At 37.5% G+C, this 23346-nt stretch overlaps 1 protein-coding gene across 2 annotated transcripts in view; it reads left to right on the plus strand.

The window, feature by feature from the left end:
• The first annotated feature begins 7801 nt into the window (after window positions 1-7801).
• etv6 (ETS variant transcription factor 6) overlaps window positions 7802-23346 on the plus strand; it is a 43755-nt gene continuing 28210 nt past the window's right edge. Inside the window, exons 1-2 of one of the 2 annotated variants that reach the window (XM_022189343.2) lie at window positions 7802-8149; window positions 14873-15002. In XM_022189343.2, coding sequence (XP_022045035.2) covers window positions 8120-8149; window positions 14873-15002 — 160 coding nt within the window. In that variant the 5' untranslated portion in view covers window positions 7802-8119. The remainder of the gene's footprint in view (window positions 8150-14872; window positions 15003-23346) is intronic. The other variant, XM_022189344.2, reaches the window with a different exon arrangement.

Here is a 23346-nt window from a genome sequence, read left to right on the forward strand (position 1 = left end):
GATATCACGTCTCATGTCAATCAATATCAGTAATTATTGACAATTTTAATAAGATTGAGCAAAAAAGGTTAAAATTTGAATGTAATGATATTAAATTCCACACAAACATATTGAACGATGTAAAAATATATAGTCAAACTACATACTAACAATACTAACAGCAGAATTTTCCTGAAAATACTCATGCAAATTTGTTTAAAATTGCAGTGTTACACGTTAGTGATGGATTTTTAATTTATTTTTAATAAAAAAATGCAATAAAAAGGTTTGTTTTGAATCTAACTACTGTAAGCCACATATACAGACACTGAAAATAAGTCTACAGATAGATAGACAGATGGATAGATAGATTTTAGAATTTAAAAAGTGATAATCAGTTTCTAAAAATGCATCCTGATAAGACGCCTCATGTCCATAATTAATATAAATAATTATGGAAGGATTTTTAATCAAAGTGAGCAGAATAAAGGTTCAGTCACCTCCTGAAGTCACACACATACAAACGCACTGAAAATGACAATATATAAATAGTCAAACTATACATTTATAATGGCATTTTCCTAAATATAACAGTAATTCATTTTTTAAAAGTGCCGGACCGGACCAGGCTATGCAGCTGTAAAGTTCATCATGATAAAATGCCCCAGGTCACTCAAATTTGCTCATTATTGATGGATTTTTAATAAAGACCAGCAGAAAAAAAGGTTTAATTTGAATCTAAGCACTTTAACCCACATATAAAAACACTGAAAATGACTTTAATACATATATATAACCAGAATATGTATTATTTTACAGAATATCTTCAAAATATTGATAATTATTTGAAGAAAGCCTTTTAACAGACATATGCGGCAAAAACCAGAAAGCATAAAGACTCAGAAAATGTATTTATACAACAAAATAAAATAGTCTAAAAAATGTGAAGAAGGCAAAATAGGGTAGAAATCTGTAAGATAAATTTCTAAAATAATATTAATATCAAATACTACATATTAAGACCATTAACAGCAACTGAATGCTAAAATAATCAGGATTTCTCTAAATTTGAGGATCTAAGAGGCCTGGAAGTAGCAAATATACGAAAATAAAGAAACAACAGCACCTTAAATAACGCTGACATGTTTTACATTTAGTCTATTTCTGTAATACATATAATTATTTGGCATTTTTAATGACCTTTTTTGAAATTAAGACCAGCAGAAAACCATCTCAGTTTGACTTTAAGCACTTTATTCTGATTATTAAGCTAATAATTTTAATAAATCACAGTAATAAACAAATGTACACACAAACAGCAATAAATAAGGATGAAGGAATCATCTCACCTTGAGGTTTAATCATGAAACTGAACTTTTCATGACAGTTTGCACTTAAAGAATCTCTGTGAACCATCAAACATGCTATCAAACAATAAATACTGCTATTTTAGTGTCATCCAGGCCCATGAAATGTAAAATTAACCTGAAATTACACAGAAAAAACATCATTTTTTTCATCGTATTAGCTGTTTGTCAGTTGTAAAAAAAAACTGAACTCACTGGAAATGTGTATTTTTTACTTTAAATGCATGCAGACCTCCTTTTATTTCCTTTCAGAGTGTCAGTAATCGGTGTTTTTACAGTAGGTGTGTAAGATTACATTTGCCTCTTTTTAAAATCCGATTGCTTTAATCCCGTTAATGTAATCTGCAGCCACCAGCCAGAAACCTGCCTACGGTTCCTCATGTTTTAGTGTGAGTTAACAGTAAATTCAACATATTTACAGTGTCTAATTCCACCAAATTGCTCCATTATTCCACAATTCAGCTCAAATTGTAGCTCAAAACACAAAAAAGAGCAATCTGACATGCGTTACGAGTTAAATCAAATTCAGGACATTTGTTTCCACATTAAAGTGCACTTTTCTTCCTGTTTTGACCTTGATTTGGAGAAAAATGCATCAAAAACAAACTAATTCATGGACTTGGACTCAACAGGAGGATGGATATGTTTCATTAGCAGGATCAGGACGAACATTTATCACCCCTCAGAGTCGCTCTTCTGCATTTTCTCGTTAACCGGCGGCACATTTCCCATCAGCTTCATTACTTCCTGCTCCCCCTCCCCTCCGATGCCGAAGAGAATAAAGATGTTGGAAGTGATTTTTTTTCCACCATCTGCTGCCACCACAAACTATTCAGATTTCACTGCTCCTTTTTTTCCTGTTTTAAGACAAACATCCAGATTTACAGACGAACCTGAAGCTGCAGCTGAACTGTAGATTTATGGTTCGACTTTAATGGTGCAGCAGCGAAAGATGCAAACCACTTACTTGATGCAGCCGTTTGAATCAAGTGGTTTCAATGGCCTGAGTGTGTAGCAACTGAAATATTTAAAGCAGACAGCACAGACATCAACACAACACCAACCTATAAAGTTGACAAATATTAAAAATGTAATCTTATGCTACCTAAATGATTTGCTCTGCTTTGGTCTCCACCATCTCTTGAGGTAAATATCTGGTTTTGCAGCTGCTAAATGCTAAAAAGGGCTAATGAGCAAGTTGCTAAGTGCCATTTGAGTCTTTTACTGTGAGAAGCAGAACCAAAACAATTAGCTAAAACAGGCTAAAAAGCTCTACAAAGCTAAACAAAAACCAAAACCAAAACAATTAGCTAAAACAGGCTAAAAAAGCTCTGCAAAGCTAAACGGAAACCAAAACCAGACCAAAACAATTAGCTAGTACAGGCTAAAAAGTTCTGCAAAGCTAAAAAGAACCCGAAACCAAACCAAAACAATTAGCTAGTACAGGCTAAAAAGTTCTGCAAAGCTAAAAAGAAACCGAAACCAAACCAAAACAATTAGCTAATACAGGCTAAAAAGTTCTGCAAAGCGGCGATAATTATCTGTTAGTTTGTCACTTTTAGCGTCACTTTCAGTAATTTTTATAAACTGTTAATATAAAGATAAAGATCAAGCAAGCCCAGTTTAAAAAGCAGCACCAAAACATGGCTTTCATGAGGCACAGAGGAGGGGGGATTCTATATGGGTATATGACAGATTATTTAGGATTTGTTTGTTTATATAATTTATTTTCTATTTTTTTGTAATTATGTACATAAAAATCTATGTACTGAATGACTGATGGTTGAGATGGAGGAGGGGTCGGAGAACATAAGCTTATGCCTTGTCCTACTCCTTTTTGAGAATGTTGGGTTTTTACTTTTTGCTTTATTTTGTTTGTTTGTTGTTGTTTTGAATATTTTGATGTTTTTTGGCTTTTTTCCCCCCCTCACATGTCCGAGATTAAAAAAAGCATTCATTCATTCAAAGATGATGCAGCTTAAAGGTTCTGTATGCGTCATCCTAATCCACTAAATGTCGCCACGGCACCAAAACAAACAGCTGCATTGGATTTACAAAGATTGTGTACAAGACGGGCGACAAAAAACTATTCAGTCACAAATGCAAAATACACTGAACAAGTTGTTGGGCTGCTAGAAGATCCCTGGTTCACGTCCCCTTCCTGGGATCTTTCTGCATGGAGTTTGCATGTTCTCCCTGTACATGTGTGGGTTTTCTCCGGGTACTCCAGTTTCCTCCCACAGTCCAAAAACATGCTGAGGTTAATGTGAGATTTTAAATTGTACATGAGTATGCTTGTTTGTCTCTATGTGCAGCCTTGTCATAGACTGGTGACCTTCACCCTAAGACAGCTGGGATTGACTCCAGCCCCCCACACGACCCTACTGAGGATGAAGCGGTGTGTAGATGATGGATGGAAGTTGCTGTTAGCTTCTATATTGTTATCTTAACTTCACATGTGTTGTATTTGCTCCAGTCTTTCTGTGTTTATTTCCTCGAGTCCGTCGAACCTCAGGGAACGTGCGTTTGGAAACAGATACACAAAGATCAGAGAAGAACAAACGAACGGAGAAGGAAAATAAAAACAGCAGTAGAGACACTGATAAAAGACTTCAAATACTGCTTTGTAAATACCTCAGTTTTCTGGAGCTGCACTTCTGCTATTAGAACACATCGCAGGCCGTCACTCTGGGTTTGATTATAAGCACTGGAAGGGTCAACGGTTCAAAGGGAGGGACTCACATGCACTAATGTGTGAGCAGCTCTACTGCTAAAACATGAACCAGAGACGTTCAGATTACTGTAGAACAAACAGAGTGAGTGTGACTTCACGCTCTAGGGACGTCATTATTCCACTAATATTACCAAACAAATACTTGTTTACTGCTATATTTATCTTCAAAATCCAACATATTGCACATTTAAACTAAAAAAAGCTTTCCAATGTGAAATGGAGAGAAGTTTAAATCAACTCGACAGCAATTATTTGAAAATACTGAATGTGTGCCCTTTGTTTTAGTCTCTACTGATGTGTAAAGACGATACTCCCTTTGCATTACAGCGTAGTGAACTTTAAATAAAATGACAGCGACTGACACTTTGAGAATTACAGAAAGAAAATTGTTCGATGGAATATTTGATTTAATGCGTCTCCATTCTCCGAGGTTTAAAAAGTAATAGAAATATTTGCAATGCTCCAGTTGCATTTTGTCTCAGAATGTGCAAGATTACACAAAGACTCGAAATGAGCAGCGGATAATAATAATTCAATTTAAAAAAAACAACCTTTGTGTTAATATAACTTTCGGAACTTTCTGTGATTAATATATATTCTGACTATTTCTATACATTTTAATGTCATGTTCAGTGTCTTTAGGTGTATTTCACGTCAAATTAAAGTAGTTAAATTCAAATAAAACCTTTTTTTCTGCTGGTCTTAATTCAAAAAAAAATATTGATAGCTATCAATATCAACCACCCCAGTTTCTTCTGTGTTTAAAGTATTTTTTTGTACTTATTAAATCTGACTATAGAAAATGTAAGCCATATACAGTGCCTTGTGAAAGTATTCGGCCCCCTTGAACTTTTCAACCTTTTGCCACATTTCAGGCTTCAAACAAAGATATAAAATTGTAATTTTTTGTCAAGAATCAACAACAAGTGGGACACAATCGTGAAGTGGAATGAAATTTATTGGATATTTTAAACTTTTTTAACAAATAAAAATCTGAAAAGTGGGGCGTGCAATATTATTCGGCCCCCTTGCATTAATACTTTGTAGCGCCACCTTTTGCTGCAATTACAGCTGCAAGTCGCTTGGGGTATGTCTCTATCAGTTTTGCACATCCAGAGACTGAAATTCTTGCCCATTCTTCCTTGCAAAACAGCTCGAGCTCAGTGAGGTTGGATGGAGAGCGTTTGTGAACAACAGTCTTCAGCTCTGCCCACAGATTCTCGATTGGATTCAGGTCTGGACTTTGACTTGGCCATTCTAACACCTGGATACGTTTATTTGTGAACCATTCCATTGGAGATTTGGCTTTATGTTTTGGATCATTGTCCTGTTGGAAGATAAATCTCCGTCCCAGTCTCAGGTCTTTTGCAGACTCCAACAGGTTTTCTTCCAGAATGCTCCTGTATTTGGCTCCATTCATCTTCCCATCAATTTTAACCATCTTCCCTGTCCCTGCTGAAGAAAAGCAGGCCCAAACCATGAGGCTGCCACCACCATGTTTGACAGTGGGGATGGTGTGTTCAGGGTGATGAGCTGTGTTGCTTTTACGCCAAACATATCGTTTTGCATTGTGGCCAAAAAGTTGGATTTTGGTTTCATCTGACCAGAGCACCTTCTTCCACATGTTTGGTGTGTCTCCCAGGTGGCTTGTGGCAAACTTCAAACGAGACTTTTTATGGATATCTTTGAGAAATGGCTTTCTTCTTGCCACTCGTCCATAAAGGCCAGATTTGTGCAGTGTACGACTGATTGTTGTCCTATGGACAGACTCTCCCACCTCAGCTGTAGATCTCTGCAGTTCATCCAGAGTGATCATGGGCCTCTTGTCTGCATCTCTGATCAGTCTTCTCCTTGTTCCAGGTGAAAGCTTAGAGGGACGGCCGGGTCTTGGTAGATTTGCAGTGGTCTGATACTCCTTCCATTTCAATATGATTGCTTGCACAGTGCTCCTTGAGATGTTTAAAGCTTGGGAAATCTTTTTGTATCCAAATCCGGCTTTAAACTTCTCCACAACAGTATCTGGGACCTGCCTGGTGTGTTCCTTGGTCTTCATGATGCTCTCTGCACTTTAAACAGAACCCTGAGACTATCACAGAGCAGGTGCATTTATACGGAGACTTGATTATACACAGGTGGATTCTATTTATCATCATCAGTCATTTAGGACAACATTGGATCATTCAGAGATCCTCACTGAACTTCTGGAGTGAGTTTGCTGCACTGAAAGTAAAGGGGCCGAATAATATTGCACACCCCACTTTTCAGTTTTTTATTTGTTAAAAAAGTTTAAAATATCCAATAAATTTCGTTCCACTTCACGATTGTGTCCCACTTGTTGTTGATTCTTGACAAAAAATTAAAATTTTATATCTTTATGTTTGACGCCTGAAATGTGGCTAAAGGTTGAAAAGTTCAAGGGGGCCGAATACTTTCGCAAGGCACTGTAACTTCTGTGTGTGTGCGTGCAATTTTATGTGTGTATTTTTCAGGTTTATCTTTATTGTTAGTAGTATTTAACAGTAAATCATTAAAGAAAGATGATTTTGTATGGAATATTTAATGAGTTTTTAAACTTTAAAATCATGACTTTCATTTTTAAAAAATAACAGAAATGTTTGATCACTTTTAGTGCAGTTGTGTGTACTGTAGTTGAGCTTAAAGCGGCTGAATTCATATTAAACATTTATTCTGCTCATTATTATTTGAAAATCCATCAATAATTATTGATATCGAGTTACATAAGGAATGCTTTGTGATTAATTTAGCAGTTTTACTTTATTATCTCAGTGTTAAGTTCTTTTGCATGGAATATTTAATGTGTATCAATGTGATGTGATTATTTTTCTCCTCAACTATTGTTTTCAAAATTATGATTTTTTGGTTTTAAAAATGATTACTGACATATTTGGTCATTTTTTTTCACTTGAACATTTGTACATTCTTTACTTAGGATGTTATGAACTTGATATTTTTCTTATTGTTTATTTTATTTACTGCACATTTTTGATTATCTGCTGTAACAAAGAAATTTCCACTTGGGGGTGAATACAGTGTTTCCATTCTATTCTATTTTAGTTTTATGTACGTATTATAGTTAAGCTAATTACAAACTAATTACAACTTTTTTCTCATTTTTTGTTTTTAATTTTGCACTTTCATCATCCAGCTCTGCTTTACAGTGAAGATTTCCTATTTACTTTTTTCAACATTTAAAATCTTTGCTTTTTGATTTTACAGAATGATTACTGACACTATAGCGTACTTCTATGTATTATAGTTTAGCTTAAAGTGGTTAACTTCATATCAAAAATACTGTCCATTTTTATTCAAAATCTATCAATAATGATCGATATGGAGTTATATGAGGCATTGGTTTGTGATTAACTTTGCAGTTTTATCATGATTTAATGCTTACTGTGCAGCATTTCTGACTATTTTTCCAGCTCCTGCGCTTTTGCATTTGTCTAATTACAGCCTGTTAATTAAAGCAGCTCACTGTGGAACCGCATTAAGCTGCGATTAAATAAGAAACAGAAACACCAGTCTGTCTGTCTGTCTGCAGTTGTGCGAGCTGCTGGTTTCCTGCTTCGGGTTTCCCTTTAAAAGGGGGCAGAGCTCGATGCTGGGAATTCACGTCATTTCACCGTTTTACACACATCCAGATCAATGAGAGAGAGAGAGCGAGAGAGAGAGAGAGAGAGAGAGAGAGAGAGAGAGAGAGAGAGAGAGAGAGAGAGAGAGAGAGAGAGACACGCTCTTCCAGGAAGGATTATTAAGCTGCCGACATGTGAAGGAAAACACTCGCAGACAAAAGAAGTTTTCACACCGACAGCCGCGCTATGGACCCGGCCTGCACATAGAGACAGAAAAGACAAGAAAAGCCCGGCAGAGAAGCGGGATTCATGAGAAAAACAACTTCTTCTCCCACCAGCAGAAGCCGAGGAGCGGGCGGACCGCTGCAGCTGTGCGGAGAGGCGCGGAGATAAAAGAGAAAAGCGCTGCGTAAAAGTGGACGGAGAGAAGAAGTTGACGGGAGATCATGTCTGAATCCTCCTCCGCTGCGAGCAAGGTAGGCTGTCCGACGTGTGCGCGCCTCCTCCCGCCTCCGGACTCTCCGCCGCTCGGAGGCTCGGAGGCTCTTCGCTCTCGCTGCGGCCGCGACGGCGCCTCCAGACGCGGAGCTCCGGAGCGCAGCGCCGCGGCGCCATTCACTTTGTTTTGCTCGCCATCTGTTGCTCCACGCTTCCAGTTCGCCTCCACTCTGCTGCTGCTGCTGCTGCTGCTGCTGCTGCTGACGGGAACAAGTCGTGACTGTCTGATCGGTGTAGTCTGACCCGCACAGATCAGGGTTTTCTGCAGAGATAAATATGAGATGGAGCTGCTGAAGTCTCTGCTTGAGGAACATTCGAGTGTTGAGCCAAATATGAAAGTGAATGTTTAAATTTGATCCTCCACTGTGGACCTAAAATAGAACATTTCAGTTATTTTTAGTGGTAGAAGCAGCTTTAAATAACCAATTCAACCCAAACACTCTGAAAAGTAATTCAGTTAATCTAATCTAACCATTAATTTAATGCATTACTGCAGGATTAAAGTCTAATTTACTGATTTAGCATCATTATTTCAATGGGTTATGTTGACATAACAACGTTGATAATTGCATTAACTTTATATTCAGTTTAATTACAACTGAAATTTCTGTATTGACTTAAAATCAAATTTAAGTTGGGGTAACTTAATAAAACTGGCTTGATAATTAATCCTGCTGACTTAATATAGTTTGCTGGTTGAACATAAATTCATCAGAAGTTTATCTTATCTCAAAAAAGTTAAATTGCAGCAACATTGGGACTAAAATGTTACTAATTAAGGCTTCAACTACTGGTTCCTGCCACTTAATTCAATGAATGGTTGCAAATAAATAACCTAATTTACTGATTTAGATGAACTATTTAAGTTGCCAGCATTATTTTGATAAGTTGTGTTGACATATTATTGGTAATTGCATCAACTTAAAATTTTGTGTAATTTCAACAACAATTTTTGCACTAGTTGACTTTAAACAAAATCCAAGTTAAGGTAACTGAACAAAATTGGTTCAAGAACTTAATTGTTCGAGTAGCACCCCAATCTTAACATGCCTTTGATTACAGTGGAAAAGCTAATCCTGCTGACTTAATATATTTTGTTGGTTGAACATAGTTTCATCGGAACTTGTTTGAACTCAAAAAAGTTAAGTTGCAGCAGCTTTGGGACTTAAGTGTTACTAATTAGGGGTTCAAATAATGATTCCCACCACTTAATTTAAGGAATGGTTGCAAATTAAAAGTCTGATTTACTAAGTTAGATCAACAATCTAAGCTGCAAACATGGTTGTGTTGACATAATGATGTCATTACGTCAACTTTGCAGTTTGTGTAATTTCAACTCAAATTTCTGCTTTAGTTGACTTAACACTCAATATGCCTGGACAGTTTTACTTGACTGAAAATACCTTTGATACCTTACAGTTTGTTGGTTGAACATAATTTGATCAGAAGTTTGTCTGAACTCAGAAAAGTTAAATTGCAGCAACAGTGGGATTAAAACATTGCTAATTGGAGCTTCAACTACTGGTTCCCACCACTTAATTCCATGCATGGTTGCAAATAAATAGTCTAATTTACTGATTTAGATCAACTATTTAACCTGCAGACAGGATTTTGATGGGTTTTGTTGACATAATAGTGTTGGTAATTGCATCTATTTAATATTTTGTTTAATTTCAACTAAAATTTCTGCACTAATTGACTTAAAACAAAATACAAGTTGAGGTAACCTAATAAAATTGGCTCAAAAACTTAATTCTTAAAGTACCACCGTGATCCTAACATTCTTTGAAGAGGAGAAACTAATCCCACTAACTTCATATGGTTTGTTGGTTTAAGCTAATTTCTTTAGACGTTATCTTAACTCAAATTTGCATCCCCACTGTTAGCGATTCCCACCACTTACTGCAATTCATAGTTACAAATAAAAATCTAATTTGCTGATTTAGATAAATTAGTTCAGTTGTAAACATCATTTCAAGGGGTCATGTTGACAAAATGCTGTCGGTACTTGCATCAACTAAATATTTTGTGTGATTTCAACTCAAATTTTAGTGTTAGTTGACTTAAAACAAAAACCAAGTTGAGGTGGTTTAATAACTTAATTTCAGGATTTCATGCTCCCTCTTCTATCTGAACATGCCACGACAGGTAGTTAAAAATAACTTTGATTGCAGAGGTAAAGCTAATCTTGCTCAGTTATTATAATTTGTTTGTACAACTTCTAACGCAATTGGGTTCAACTAACTCAAAAAGACAGATTGAACCCACACATTTTTGGAGTGCATAATGCGGTTTTTGACTTGTAAAAAAGCGATTGCAGCCTCAATATTGTCACAGAAATATGGATTAGGATGTCAAGTAATGCCTAATTTCCATCTTGATTGATTACTTGCTTAGTCTAAAAAGATGCCAAAAAATATGAAAAATCTCAATCAGTGTTTCCCAAAGCTGCAAAGAAAGCAGAATAAAAAGTATAAAGTGGCTGGAATCAGAGGTTTTCCACCTTTTTCCCCTCTTAAAATGTTACTCAACCCTATTGATAATCAATTAATTGTCACAGCTCTTATTAATGCATCCAAATTAGTTGATTTCAGTCGTCAGGGTTGTGGATTAGCAAATATATATGTAAAATTAATCTGTAAATCATGTAAATTACAGTCTAAACAAGCATACTGGACACACCAGATACACACTATAAACTGCTTTGGTGCATTATGAGCAGATTAACTCCTAAAATCAGCTGGAGATGAGGATGAAGTGGCTTTAAGCATCAGTTTTTGACAGATAATCACATTCTGGCACCACATCGGGGTAAAACTAAGTGAGATGCCCTCCTGAGATAAGAAGCCCCTTCCTCATAATTTCCCTCCTGACTAGATTTAATCGGTTTTCATTTCAGAACTTTTCTGAAATGAATGTTAGCATCCTTTTTCTAATCTTTAAATAGTATTGAAATCATTCCACTGGAAGAGGTTTGGAGGGATGTTGATGTAGCATTTAGATGGAACAAAAAGATAAGAATCATTGTTTTTACTATTAGAATATGAACATATTTTTAGTGTTTACATGAGTCATATGGAGGATTATCCTTCAGTTTGAACTAAAAACAACAAATATTTTGCTTGAAGTATGTGAAAGTGTGGAGACAGCTCATGGAAATCAATGATTCAGATAAATTATGATCACTTTTGTATAATACAGTAACAGAATAGCTAAACAGGAGCATAAAAAAAATCAAAAAGGCTAAAAAAAAATGTAAAAAATTATTTCTATTTGTGTTTTTCAAGATTCGTGTTGCAGTTAAAGTGATAAAAATCAATCCTATGCATAAAAACATGCCTGTACGGATCAGATTTTACATTTAATCTTATAATTATAATCGTCTGTGAGAATTGCCATCTAAATTTATTGACTTACCTCATGTACACGTTAAATTAATATTCAAAATGTGTATATATTAAAAGAAAATCAACATTTTGGCTAAGAAGGGCTTCTTACCCCAGTTTATCTGTAACGTAATATCGCATTTTCATTGAAAACGGACCTAAACTTTTCTGTTTTTCAGCTGAACATTAGTCATCTGATCAGAAACTGATTGATAAATAAGCTCAAATAATTGTCTACAGATGTGACAGTCAGCGTTCCTCATATCACCTCTGAGAAATGCCTGACTTTCCCACAATTACCTAGTCAAAGAAGAATTAAAATGCCTTTTTTTTAGATGAATATTCTGGCCCTCGTGTCCGTCGCTCAGACTGTGTAAACGGTTTTGAGCCACTCTGTGCTTTGGATGTTTGCCGTGTCGTAATCCCAGTGATTCATCCAGTAATCAGTAATGAAAATAATCCATAGTCACATCCCGAGGAAAAAGGAAAACAGCCAGAGATTAAAGCAAATATTGATCAGGGGATTTGCTTTAAAAAAAAAAAAAAAAAGATAAGTAATCATTTAATTGTTTCAGAAATTACTGCTTTTTCACTTGTTTTGTTCAGAAAAAACAAGACATCTGCGGCCTTTTTGGTGCATTTTGTTCTTCAAAAACAGACGTTTGGCCAGTCGCAGCTCTAATTGGGACATATAATTATAGGAATATTATTTGGGATGTCAAGGTCAGTCTTGAAATAGCTGAAAGCGATGCAAGCTGTTGGGCGACTGCAAGTGAAATATGGTGTCTTGTTTATGAGGGATGTCGGCTCATTACTGAGTCTGATGTCAGAGCTGGATGGCCGAAGAGTGATGAGGGAAGTTTTAGCGAGAGGACGCCTCCCCCTCACCTCCAGCGCCGGCATTTGTCTTTATCACGAGCTGAACTCCTCCAAAAGTGACACGGCCAACTAGATTTTTAGAAAATGAATGTCTAGCGAGTGGGAAAAGAAAGAGGCCTTCGCTTCTGAGAGGAGGAGGAGGAAATAGACGACCGGCAGATTACCGCTCGGCTTCCACAGGAAATTCCTGGTACATGCAGTTGGTGTGCAGGTTTCACAGCAGCAGGGTGGAGAGAAGAAAGAAAGAAAAAAAAAACCTGAGCAGCATTTCCTCGAGAAACTTTGTGCGCCGCCTTCGTTTGCAGGAAAGGAAAGCTGTCGGGCGACCGCAAAGTGGAAAACCTCACAGCTTTAATCTAGATGCAGGTCGTGTTCGGTACAGGAGCAGAGTTTAGAGCTTCCTGGAGAGATTCATTCATTAAGAATCATCTCAAATCATCTCATTTTTACAAAAGTTTCATCCCCGATTTGCCTTAAATTTGTACCATTTTAAATATGGATAATCATGAAGAGATCTGTGAAATTGTAGCCTCATATATCATGTAATTTCTGAGATAAAATGCTTTTGAAATTGCCAGTCCACTCACTTTAAGCACATTTTTTCACACCTTTTTTGCAAATTTGAGGCTGTTTCAACGACGATATCTCAGGAAGATAAAAGCCTGAAATTTTCTGTTATTTCTCATCAGGACATCGATTTATAATCTGCAATATCAGGCAAGAAGATGAAATAATCTGTGATTATGGCCGAGTTAAAATATGGCAAAAAATAATCAAAAGTTCCATCTTTGAGCTCACCTGAACAAAACACTTACACTGCATAAGTCAACCGGTGATATTTTCTGACAAAAATACAAAACTAAACATACACAGTACTATTGAATATGAAATACTTCTCTCCAGAACTAAAGTTGTGCTTATTTTTGTGGCACAACTTGTCAAACCTGCTCAATCACTTATAAAAATTTAACAAAAAAACATTTTAAAACATTTTTTTTATATTTTGTGAGGAGTATTTCATAATATAATTTATTTTGTGTTTAGTTTTGTATTATTGTGACATGAAACTACAAGCTGGACGAACTATGTGACTATTTCTACGTTATCCCAAGAAAGTGTCCATATTGGTGCATATATGCCGATATCTGCCGATTACAAACCAAGCAATATATCAGTCGGGCTTTACATTGTGTCACATTCTCCCACTTACATGTTCATGAATGCAAGCAACTTCCTTACTGCTGATTATTTCCTACGTTTCTTGTTCATTCATTGAGTGTGTATTGAAGAGCTGAGAGTGACACCTTCTCTTCTCCATCCGACCAATCAAAAAGCCAAAGATATAACATCATGTGGCGTTTTGCCTGATAAAATGACTTTGAACGATAAATCTATCATCAAAACAGCTGAATAAAGTGATATTGTTCAGCTGACTCACCAACAAAAAAGACGCACTGCGAAAACACTGTTCAGATTTTGACTAATGAAGTAAAACTGAAACTTGACGATTTTCTGTCACAGCTTAAGCTGAATATCTTCCAGCACATCAGACATCAAGTCATTTTTGCAAGTCACTAACTGCTTCATTTAAACAACAAAGGACGGATCCATCAGTAACAGCTGCAGCTTCTAGATTTTGCTGCCAATTAATTGGCAAAGCGTCAGCAACAAACGGAAAATATGTGCAAGTTTTTGCGGTTGAAATCTGCCTTACATCACTTACACTACTGTTCAGAAGTTTAGGGTCACTTAGAAATGTCCTAATTTTTGAAAGAAAAGCAGTTTTTTTCAATGAAGATAACATTAAATGAATCAGACATACAGTCTAGACATTGTTAATGTAGAAAATGACTATTCTAGCTGGAAATGACTGATTTTTAATGGAATATCTCCATAGGGGTACAGAGGAACATTTCCAGCAACCATCACTCCTGTGTTCTAATGCTGCATTGTGTTAGCTAATGGTAGTGAAAGGCTCATTGATGATTAAAAAACCCTTGTGCAGTTATGTTAGCACATGAATAAAAGTGTGAGTTTTCATGAAAAACATGAAATTGCCAGGTTGACCCCAAACTTCTGTACGGAAGTGTAAATGTACAACTCAAAGGTTTTGGATTGATTTTTGAAATTATGGCAGAATTTTGAAATGTTTTCTGATATAAATGCACCTGACAATCAAAGAGAACCCCATCGTCATCTTGTCCAGCATTTAGGACATATACCGCCGCATGTTGTGGAGCTTCCTGTACATTCGGGCCTCCAGAAGTCGACTTAGCATCAGTTCACGAGCGGCGCCGGCTCTCCTCTGCATGCCGAGTGGCTGCTGTGGGTGCACGGCGAGGTGAAGGCGAGTCGGCGTGGGGGCTGTTTGGGTTCAGGGCCGGTGCATCGTGGAGCTTTGTGAGCCATGCTTTGTGTCTCTGTGTCTATTCATAGCAGGAGAGGAGCTCTTTCAGTCCTTCCGCGAACCCGCTGCCAAACTCCACTTCCTCCCCCGTCCATGCTCCCGCCGCGAGGCCAGCCAGCCGAATGGAGGACGAGCCTGCCAAGCTGCCTGCGCACCTGCGTGAGTCACACACACTTTAATGAAAACACACACACACACACACGAAATGACCAGCGACTCCTACACGCGATCGATCAGTCGTTCGTTTGAACAGATTGATTTTTTTTTTGCATCTCGAGCTGTGAATGTTTTGCCTCATCCCAGAAATCACCCGTCAGAAAATATAAAAAGTGGTTTAAAAATGTAGTGGAATATTCCTTTTATATTTCCATTACGGCTGCATGATCGCGGATCCAGTCACGCCGTCAGCTGAGAGGCGTTGAAGCAGATCTGGGGTCAGACTTCTGAACTGTACATGCTTCCACTGGACCAGAACTGACAGACCTACTGCTCTGGAATAACCAGGTTCAGGTGGAGCCTTGAATAGTGGAAGTGAAGGAGTTGGACGCTCGTATCCGTCCATCTGTGCAGGTTTTCTTTTTCAAGGATCCAGTTTTAATTCAATACATGAGATGTTTGCTTTATGTTTCTTCTGACCGGTGAATTAGAAGCGTCCTTGAACACCCTCGAATCCACCGAGTTAGTCGCTGCTTCCAGCTTTAATCAAACAAATACATAAATAGTTTGCCATTATGTAATAAAATTAGGTCTGAACTGCTTCTGACATCTCACATTTTCACAAAAAACTGATTTAAATAGATTGAACACTTCCTTTTAGCTGCTCTCCTGCTAAAAAAAAAACAGAGCTGGTAAGAGCTTGCCAAAGAAATAGCTGTGAAAATGTTATTAACAGAGCTGCACAGGTCTCACAAAACCCTCACCAAAGGGAAATTCTGAAAGAATAAAAGATATATTTGTTCTGTTATGAAAGAAAAGTGGAATTTAAGAGCCAAAAAAAAAAGCGAACATTGCAACCATTTTTTGGTCTGGTTTGATGAGTACCTTGTGGCAGCTAATGTTCGCATCTCTAGCTAGCTTCTCAACTTGTGCCGCTGCTGTGTTTTGTTCACATTCAATGGTCTCCTGCAGCTCTTTAGCAAAACCTACTAATCAGTGGTGAAGTCTGATTATCAGGCAACTTAATGGATCACCTGTAGCCCTTTGGAGCTTTGTTTTTAACTGAACTCGATATATCAGTTCTGTTCTCGGTTTTGCTGGGGCTCCTTTTGGTTCATTGAGAGCTAACTGCTGTACTGCGGATCAAGATTAGTGGGTTAGCAGCGTATGTTGAACCTAAAGTCGTAGTTTTCGGTGTCACAAAGGTGGATTTTGTGCTCGCTAACCTGCTAAAGAAGAGGTTCTGTTCAGAGTTTAGGGTTTAAATCAGCTACAAGAATCGTCTTCCTTTCACTGATTCGTTTCCTCTCTTGTGACTGGTACAGATTCTCAGTTGAGGGAATTGGTTTGATCTGCAAACCTGTTGAGCTGTACGTTAGTGATGCAGCTGAATGAAGCCGTGCACTTAAAGCAGACAAGCTATATACACCGTGTTGCCACGGGAACCGCCATGCATTCAGTTGGTGATGCAGAAAATGAACAATTGTGTTTTAATGCTTGGTCCTGTTTATCCACTGCTGGTTTTAGACACAGATTAGATTAGTCTATTGGATCGTTAAGTTCTAACATTAATTTCACTTTGATTTTGGCCAAATCTAAAGTGATTTCTACAAATCTGATCATCAACTTTGCTCTCAACAGTGCTTTTTACTGTAATATTTTTCAATATTCCTACTATTTGATCTCCATTTAAACACAACCTGTTCCTCTTGACTACAGCTGGTGGTACGCCATTGGTTCATTTCGTGTAGAAAAAGAGTCACATGATGCATCAAATGCCACTTTGAGTTTCATTAATAAAACCTGGTTAACGCTGAACCATTCAACCATTTTCTGTGTTTGGGGTTTTAGGTTTTGTAGAGCCTAAATATAGCTGATGATCAAGGCCAACAGACATATCGGTTGGGTTTTAAACGTAGCTCTGTTTGTCGTTTCCATGGTAATCAGTTATGTGAATGATCTAAAAACGGCATTTATTTGTTACGGTTAATTGGTCTGTCATGATAAATAATACAGGACCTAAATACGTTTTAAAATGAGCTGTCCAACTGTATAATGATTGAGCTAATGTGTCCGACGTGATACACTGCCTGCAGCGCATTCAACACCTAAATGTTTGTTTACATGCAAACTCCATGTTGCACCTTTTTTATTTTATATATGCTTGTTTTTTGGAGACCTTAACTGGTTTGAATAATGGAGAGAAGAGAAGAAGCTCGTTTCTGATGAGACCAGTGAACAGTTGGGAGTCATGTGGCTTCTGTTTGGACTCCGTCATTGTCTGTATTAATTGGCTGCTGCGATTCAGAACAAACAGCAGAGACAACTTTTCTGGTGTTTGTTCAGACCGATAGAAACCAACTGCAGGTGTTAGATTGGATGCTACCTGCAGAAACTGAAAGAGGACGGAAAAACGAGTTTGGGGAAACAAATTGAAGCAATGTTTGGAGTCCTCGGTTCGGTTGGTTGCCCAATCGCTTCCACAGTTTGGTTCAAAGATCAACCTGCTGCTTCAGCCGTGTGCATCGTCAATAATTAACCAGTTGTTTGTTTTCTTTCTGGCAAAGTGTGAAGTTCAGGTCCTTCTCGGCGGACGCTCAGGAAACTCCCTCGGCCCGCTTCCTCTTTTCACATTGTCGCAGAAAAAGGAAGAACGCGTCGGGTTTCCTGACTGATGGGTCGGTTCACATCCGCAGACGTGGAAGTTTGTTTTAATCAGATGTCAAACTCGGTCACTGTGCAGCTCAGGATTCTCCTCAGTGTTTAGTTTAAAAGATCTTTCTCTTTTTTCCATGGACGGGCAGACAGATGGACGGAGACACGTCTTTCTCCGTTTATCTAAACACACGTGCTGCAGAACAAACCACCCATTAACCCTCAGCGCTCAGAGAGAGATTTGTCCAGGAGGGAGGAGGAGGGGGAGGAGAGGGAGGGGAGGGGAGGAAGAGAAAAAAAAAAGACAGAAAGAAAAAGAATGAGGGAGGAAATTGCAGTGTGGGCAGAAATCCGCCTTCTCCATTTCCTGAGGAGGAAGTGGATTAGATCGGGGAGAGTTGCAGCCTGCTGCTCCTCACACCAAAGAATGCTACCAGACTCCATTTTTAACCCTTTCAGAAAGACGTCACTGCAGCAAACACCGTTCAACACTTAACGCACTGACGTCCGCCTCTCTTTTGCTTCCATTTTTCTTTTTATCTCTGCAGCAAAGACACCCCTCAGATCCTGTGTGGATAAATTATTAGCAGTGCAGTATTTTAAAACCTCTATCTACAGGATAAGAGATGTTTTGAGATGAAAATATCTGGGTGACCCCAAACTTTTGAACGGTAGTGTACATCCATAAGAATCAAGAGATATTTTTTTGTGCTCCAGATGCATCAACTACGACAGTATAGAATCTATCACACTACGTATACACAAAATAAAACGCACATTTGTATTGTATAGAATTAATTCAAGGTCAAATTTGAAAGAAAACAGTGAATAGATGTGCAAATGATGGTGCAAAATAAATAAACTGCATCTATGCTGGCATGTTTGGGTCAGCAGATCTATATTCAAGGCTGTTGCTAGTAATTAGCAATCAAAGAGATTGCTAACCAATATTTAGCAGTTACTATGTTTTATTTTGAACCCTTTCAGCCAGAAGTTGGACGTAACAAACTCTAAACCAGTGAAGACGCATTTTATTGGCTTGCTTTTACCTTGTTTATAGAGGTTTTGCTTCCACTTTTTGTTAGCTTTTATCACTACAAGTATTTTTTTCATTCATTAGAAGACACTTCAATAGAAACGCCTCAGATTTACTGTAGTTAATAGTGCAGTTTGTTGCAACATCAAACTACACGAGACAAAAGACTCTTTTTGTGCTCCAGACGCCTTAAATCATGATAGAGCAAACCTATTCATGCTACAATATAAATAGACTACATGTGCCGACGCACTAAAACATGTGCCTACAGTAAAAGAGACTTAAGATAAGATAAAATCAATCACTTGGATTCCTCATCGAGGAAATGGATTTGTTACTAGCAGCTAGATAAAGATAAGGTGTGGCGGAAGCACACCAAGGACTGCAAAAGTACAACAATAAATAATACAGGTAAAATTTACGAGTGATGGTGCAAAGTTTGCTTCCTTTTTTGCTTTTGTTGTTATCGCTGCAGCAAAGTTGTTCTTTTCATTTATTAGAAGAGACTCTTTCAAAAAAGCGTCTCAGATTTTGTCAAACTACATTGTTACCAGTGCTTTTTATCTGTAATATACATGACGAGACATTTTTTGTGCTGAAAATGCATCAAATCCTGATAAAACAAATCCATACATACTACAGTATAGAAACTCTGTATGTACATTTATAATAAAACACAGATCTACAGTCATAAAATAATTAAATCAAATCAAATTAAAGATCAAATTTGAAAGAAAATCCTGAATAAACTGCATCTGTGTTTATATATATCAAGTAAATTTAAGAATTGTGTCATCAAAATTTACAATAGCACAAACTCCAGCTCAAAAGTTCAGTGAAATGCTGGTCCTTACTGGTGTTTTCTCTGTTTATTAAAAAGATAACTTATATTTGCAATAATCTGGAAATGGAATGATACCAATAATAATAAAAATGCAAAATATAGGCCTCAGTAATCAGTCGATGTTTACTTTGGACAGAACCAGGCTACTTTTTTCCACCTGTTTTCACTCACATGCTATGCTAAGCTAACGGTCTTCTGGTTGTACCTTCATATCTTTTCAAACAATGCTTTCTTGTATGTCATACAGGACTTATTGTACTGAAAAGATAAATCTTTGGACAGAAAAATGACTTGCGGCTATTTTAATAACTGCGTAATTCATTTCTGTCATTTCTTTTCCAAGCAAAAATGCCAAATTTCCGCTCAAGTACCAGCTTGTCTTTGTGTTATGTCGCCGATTCCCAACCCAGAGGGCGAGATCCTCTGCTGTGAGTCACCAGAGCTTCATCAAGAATCAGGTTAAAAAAAAAAAAAGAGACTCTGCTGCACAAATTTGGATTCCTATCTTCAATCTTTGCTGATTTGTAGAAAACCCGATAGTTTTTCCTTCTCTGAGCCTCAAAGTGCTTTCAGATGATATGACGAGTTTAGAGGTCAAAGCTGGAACTTAAAGACTTCTGTGAGCGCAAGTAGGGACTGAAAAAAAAAGTGAAAAAGAAAAATGTTTCACCTCTTGAAAGTTGTGTTTGCACAATTACGTCATAATTTGTTGTTATTTTCTGACATTTTGCAGACTAATCGATTAACAGAGGTTAAAAATAAACCCTACACTAAAAAAAAATGCACTTAAAGGAACCAAAATATTGATCTTTCCAGTGATGCCCTACAAGAAAAATACATTTTAAGTTCTAAAAATATCCTTTTAGCAAGAGGTTCTTTACAGAACAACCAAAGCTGCCTCAAAAAATGGTTCTTTAGGCACCATAATGGTGCTTCCCAGAACTTTAGCAACAATAGGTTCTTTAAAGAACCATCTTCAAAACAGTTCATTGTGAAGTCACCTGGTTCTTTTTAGAACATGACAATCATGTAAGTATTCTTTAAGTGAAGAAGTCAAATGTAAGAATTTGCAGCATCTTTGGGTTCTTTCTATTGGAACACATTAAATATTTCAGTTTCTGGACTGTTGATCAGACAGAACATGTTACAAGATACCAACTTGGGGTTTCTGAAACTGTACAGTTTTTTTTAGCCCTCATAAAAGGTGCTTTCAAGAACTTTAGCACAAATAGGTATTTAAGGGAACCATTCTCAAGACGGTTCTTTATGGATTGAGCTGGTTCTATGTAGAACTTAATTTTTTGCAAGAAAAGTCAAATGTAGGGAATTTGCAGCAATTCTGAGCATTTTGGGTTCTTGACTGTTGTTCAGACAAAACAACATAATACAAGGAGCTAACTTGGGGTTTCGGAAACTGTTCTCTGTTGTTTTATAGACCAAATGATTAATCAGTAATGAAAATATTTATGGTTTTATCTGTCACAAACCAAATAACCCCAATAAAAATGCCGACCTTCTAGCAATTTAAAGAACCACACAAAGAACATTTTAGCAAGAGGTTCTTTAAAAATAATCAAAAGTGCCTCAAAAAATGCTCCTACTACTACTACTTTAGGGAACCATTTTCAAGGTAGTTTTTTGTAGATTCAGTTGGTTCTTTTTAGAAATCAGTAATGCTGTAAGTATTTTTCAAGCATAACAAGTCAAATGGAGAGAATTTGCAGCAATTCCAACAATTCCAGTCTCTACCTTTAGAACACATTTAATATTTTGGGTTCCAGACTTGGGCGATAATGACAATAATTTTTTGCTCTTCCCTGCTCTTGGATTTCCAAACCATTGTCTGATGTTTTTATAGATCAGATGATCCATCGATAATGAAAATAATTGTATGCTATTAGCTGCCACCAACCAAATAACCCCAATAAAAATGAAGAACCTGTAGCACTTCAAAGAATCACACAAAGAACACCAAGAACCATAGCTTCTAAATACGTTTAGAACCTTTATCTTTCTGAAAACATCTTTCATTTTATTTAGAAGTAGGTTGAAACACACATCTCTTTGAAGTATGTAGCAACTATGTGCTTTATTTTAAAAGAGAATTTTCAGGAAATAGACTGAGCCATAAATTAATTTTTGCATCCCACTGTGGCTTTGAAATAATAAAAATCCAACCATTAAAAGAATCACACAGCCGACACACAGCGGAGGAGTTAACTGTCAACCACTGTGTCACTTTGTTTTGTGTAGCCATTTGTGCGACTTCTTAACATACTTTCTACAGACATACACTGACTTGAACTGATTTGTTGGGTTTTGAACTCAATCTCAGTCCAGGCGCCTACATACTCAGAGCGTGATTCCGATGAGAAAAATTGTTATTTAAAGTCCACAACACAATGCGGTTGTGTGCTTTTTTAAAAAAAAAAATTTGTTGCAATAAACACACATGAAAACACAAAAGAACAGCGACTGTGAGAGCAGAAATATCTTCCTGGATGATTAAAAAAAAATATCTATGTCCATGGAAACAAGACTGGCTGGTTTCCTTGGTGTGTGCGTGTGTGTTGTGTGTGTGCGCTCACAGCTGGGTTTGCACTATGCATGCTTGTACGAGTGGGTGGATGAGTGTGAGTGAATCTTGTGTCTTTGTGCAAAGCTCGCCAGAGGTAGTGTAGGTGTATACTGTGTGTGTGTGCGAAAAAGTGTGTGTTTGTGTGTAAGTGTGTGTGTGTTACCGTACATGACTGCAGCATACAACAACACCCCCCCACCCCACAAGCTTCCTTTGGTCTCTTTGTGGTATATTACCCATTTTACTGCAGGGGAATTGGTGTTACAAAGTGTATGTGTGCGTGTTTGTGTGTCCTGTGTGTGTGCTCATGTTTTTGTGTGCTGTGTGTGCTTTTGTGTGTGTGTGTTTGGTCTTTCTGAGGGGAAATTTCCTGCCCCTGGAAGCAGCTCTTGTCCTCAGGAATTTCCTGAGTGGGCAGACGGCGCTTCCTGAATAAATGTTGTTGTTGTTGTTGTGTGTCCGTGTGTGTGTGACCATGCGTGAGTGTGTGCGCGTTTTAACTCTCCTCTGAAAGGGAAACTGTTTTCACATGCCAGCGACTGAGCTGAGCGCAGCCCCCTTCTCTTTCCTGTTCGCGACACACTCCACATGGCGTTTTTCTAGCGAGGGGGCGGCTGCACTCGAAACATCACAAAGCTGATCTTAGGCTTCTATAGGAAAAGAAAAGAGAACTAATTATAATTGATGACTGGCTAATATTGGGACATATCCATGCAATATTAATACTTTTCTATAAGTATTTCTATGCATGAAAGAATCTGTGCTGTACCACTGACATAGCCTTGTAAAGACCATGTACATAATGGTAGTTTTGTGTTTTAAATGTGTATGAAACGGGTCCTATTTCAGTCGCATCAGAGGAGTCAGCAGCTGTAGTCAATCATAATCACTCACTAGCAGTTAAGAGGCCATGCCACTAAGAAAACTATGTTAACACAACTTTCTTCATCACTAAAACTGAATTTCCATACTCTTGTAAAAACCATGTCTCATGGCAGTTTGAGGTTTGAAGTGCATAAAATAGGCCCCAATTAAATTTTCTCAGGAGTCAGCAGCTGTAGTCAAACGTAATCACTGATGAGAAGTTAACCCTTTACGCTTCAGTGCGTCGTAGGTGTACCGCCGGCGGTACACCTACTAATTTGCATAGGAATTTCAAGAATGTCCGACGGGTGCAAACGTGATTATACAAACACTATACGCCGATGGAAAGCTTAGATTCTCATGAATCCGC

The sequence above is a fragment of the Acanthochromis polyacanthus genome, chromosome 1 (genome assembly GCF_021347895.1).
Source record: "Acanthochromis polyacanthus isolate Apoly-LR-REF ecotype Palm Island chromosome 1, KAUST_Apoly_ChrSc, whole genome shotgun sequence".
Classification (NCBI taxonomy): domain Eukaryota; kingdom Metazoa; phylum Chordata; class Actinopteri; family Pomacentridae; genus Acanthochromis; species Acanthochromis polyacanthus.